Below are 1,124 nucleotides of genomic sequence, written 5' to 3'. Positions count from 1 at the left end.
CCCCAGCCCCTGACAACCAGGAATCCACTTTCTGTCTGGATTTGCCTGTTCTGGACATTTCACCTGGGGTTACACACTCTGACCTTCTGTGTCTGGCTTCTCTCAGCACCTTTTTTCAAGGCCCATTCACATTATAGCAAGTATCAGTGCCTCACTCCTTTTCTGACTAATATCCGGTGTGTGGATGGACACACTGTGTTTATTCACTGATGGACATTTGAGCTTGGCCATTGTGAACTGTGCTGCTGTGAACGTTCAGCGTTCATGCACAGGTTTTTATTTGAGTACCTGTTTTCAGTTCTCGTGGGTCCATCACCAGGAGTGGAATTGCTGGGTCATATAGTAATTCTATGCTTAACTTATTGAGGAAACTCTGAGACTTCAGTGTTTAATGGAATATTTAAAACATTCTAGCCCTAGCTAGTTTGGCTCAGTGGATAGAGCATCGGCCTGCAGACTGAAGGGTCCTGGTTCCTGATTCCAGTCAGGGGCATCGAACCCAGATTGTGGGCTCGATCCCCAGTAGGGGGCGTGCAGGAGGCAGCCAATCAATGATTCTCATCATTGATGTTTCTATCCCTCTCCCTTCCTCTCTGAAATCAATAAAAATCAATCAATAAATAAACAAACAAATAAATAAATAAAACATTCTAAAACTTTTGGAGACTAATTTGACCAATACCTATGCTACAGATTTAATTATGTCCCCTCAAAAGATATGTCGAAGTCCTTATCCCAGGATCTCAGAATGTGACCTTATTTGCAGATATAATTAGTGAAAAGATGAGGTCACCCCAGAGTAGGGTGGGCCTGATCCAGTATGACTGGTGTCCTTATAAGAAGATGAAAATTTAGACACAGACACAGAAAGGAGACAGCTATGTGATGACAAAGGCAGACATCCGAGTACCGCAAGCTGCTGAGGAATGCCAAGGACTGCTGGCCACCACCAGACGTTCGGAGAGGCAAGGAAGGACCCTACCCCGGGTCTTGGCACGCTGATAACTTGATTTTGGACGTCTGGCCTCCAGAACTGTAAACAAAATAAATCTGTTTTAAGCCACCGTTAGTGGTACTTTATTATGACAACCCTTGGAGACTGATACAACTGGATATTGTTAACT

The 1,124-nt window shown here is 44.1% G+C and overlaps 1 protein-coding gene across 1 annotated transcript in view; it reads left to right on the top strand.

The window, feature by feature from the left end:
- Window positions 1-885: 885 nt before the first annotated feature.
- GIPC3 (GIPC PDZ domain containing family, member 3) overlaps window positions 886-1,124 on the top strand; it is a 4,336-nt gene continuing 4,097 nt past the window's right edge. The window contains exon 1 of the mRNA XM_014533691.1: window positions 886-955. Coding sequence (XP_014389177.1) covers window positions 886-955 — 70 coding nt within the window. The remainder of the gene's footprint in view (window positions 956-1,124) is intronic.

This window comes from Myotis brandtii, unplaced genomic scaffold (assembly GCF_000412655.1).
Source record: "Myotis brandtii unplaced genomic scaffold, ASM41265v1 scaffold122, whole genome shotgun sequence".
Taxonomy (NCBI): domain Eukaryota; kingdom Metazoa; phylum Chordata; class Mammalia; order Chiroptera; family Vespertilionidae; genus Myotis; species Myotis brandtii.
Note: the sequence above shows the minus strand (reverse complement) of the source record. Positions and strands in the feature narration are given on the sequence as shown.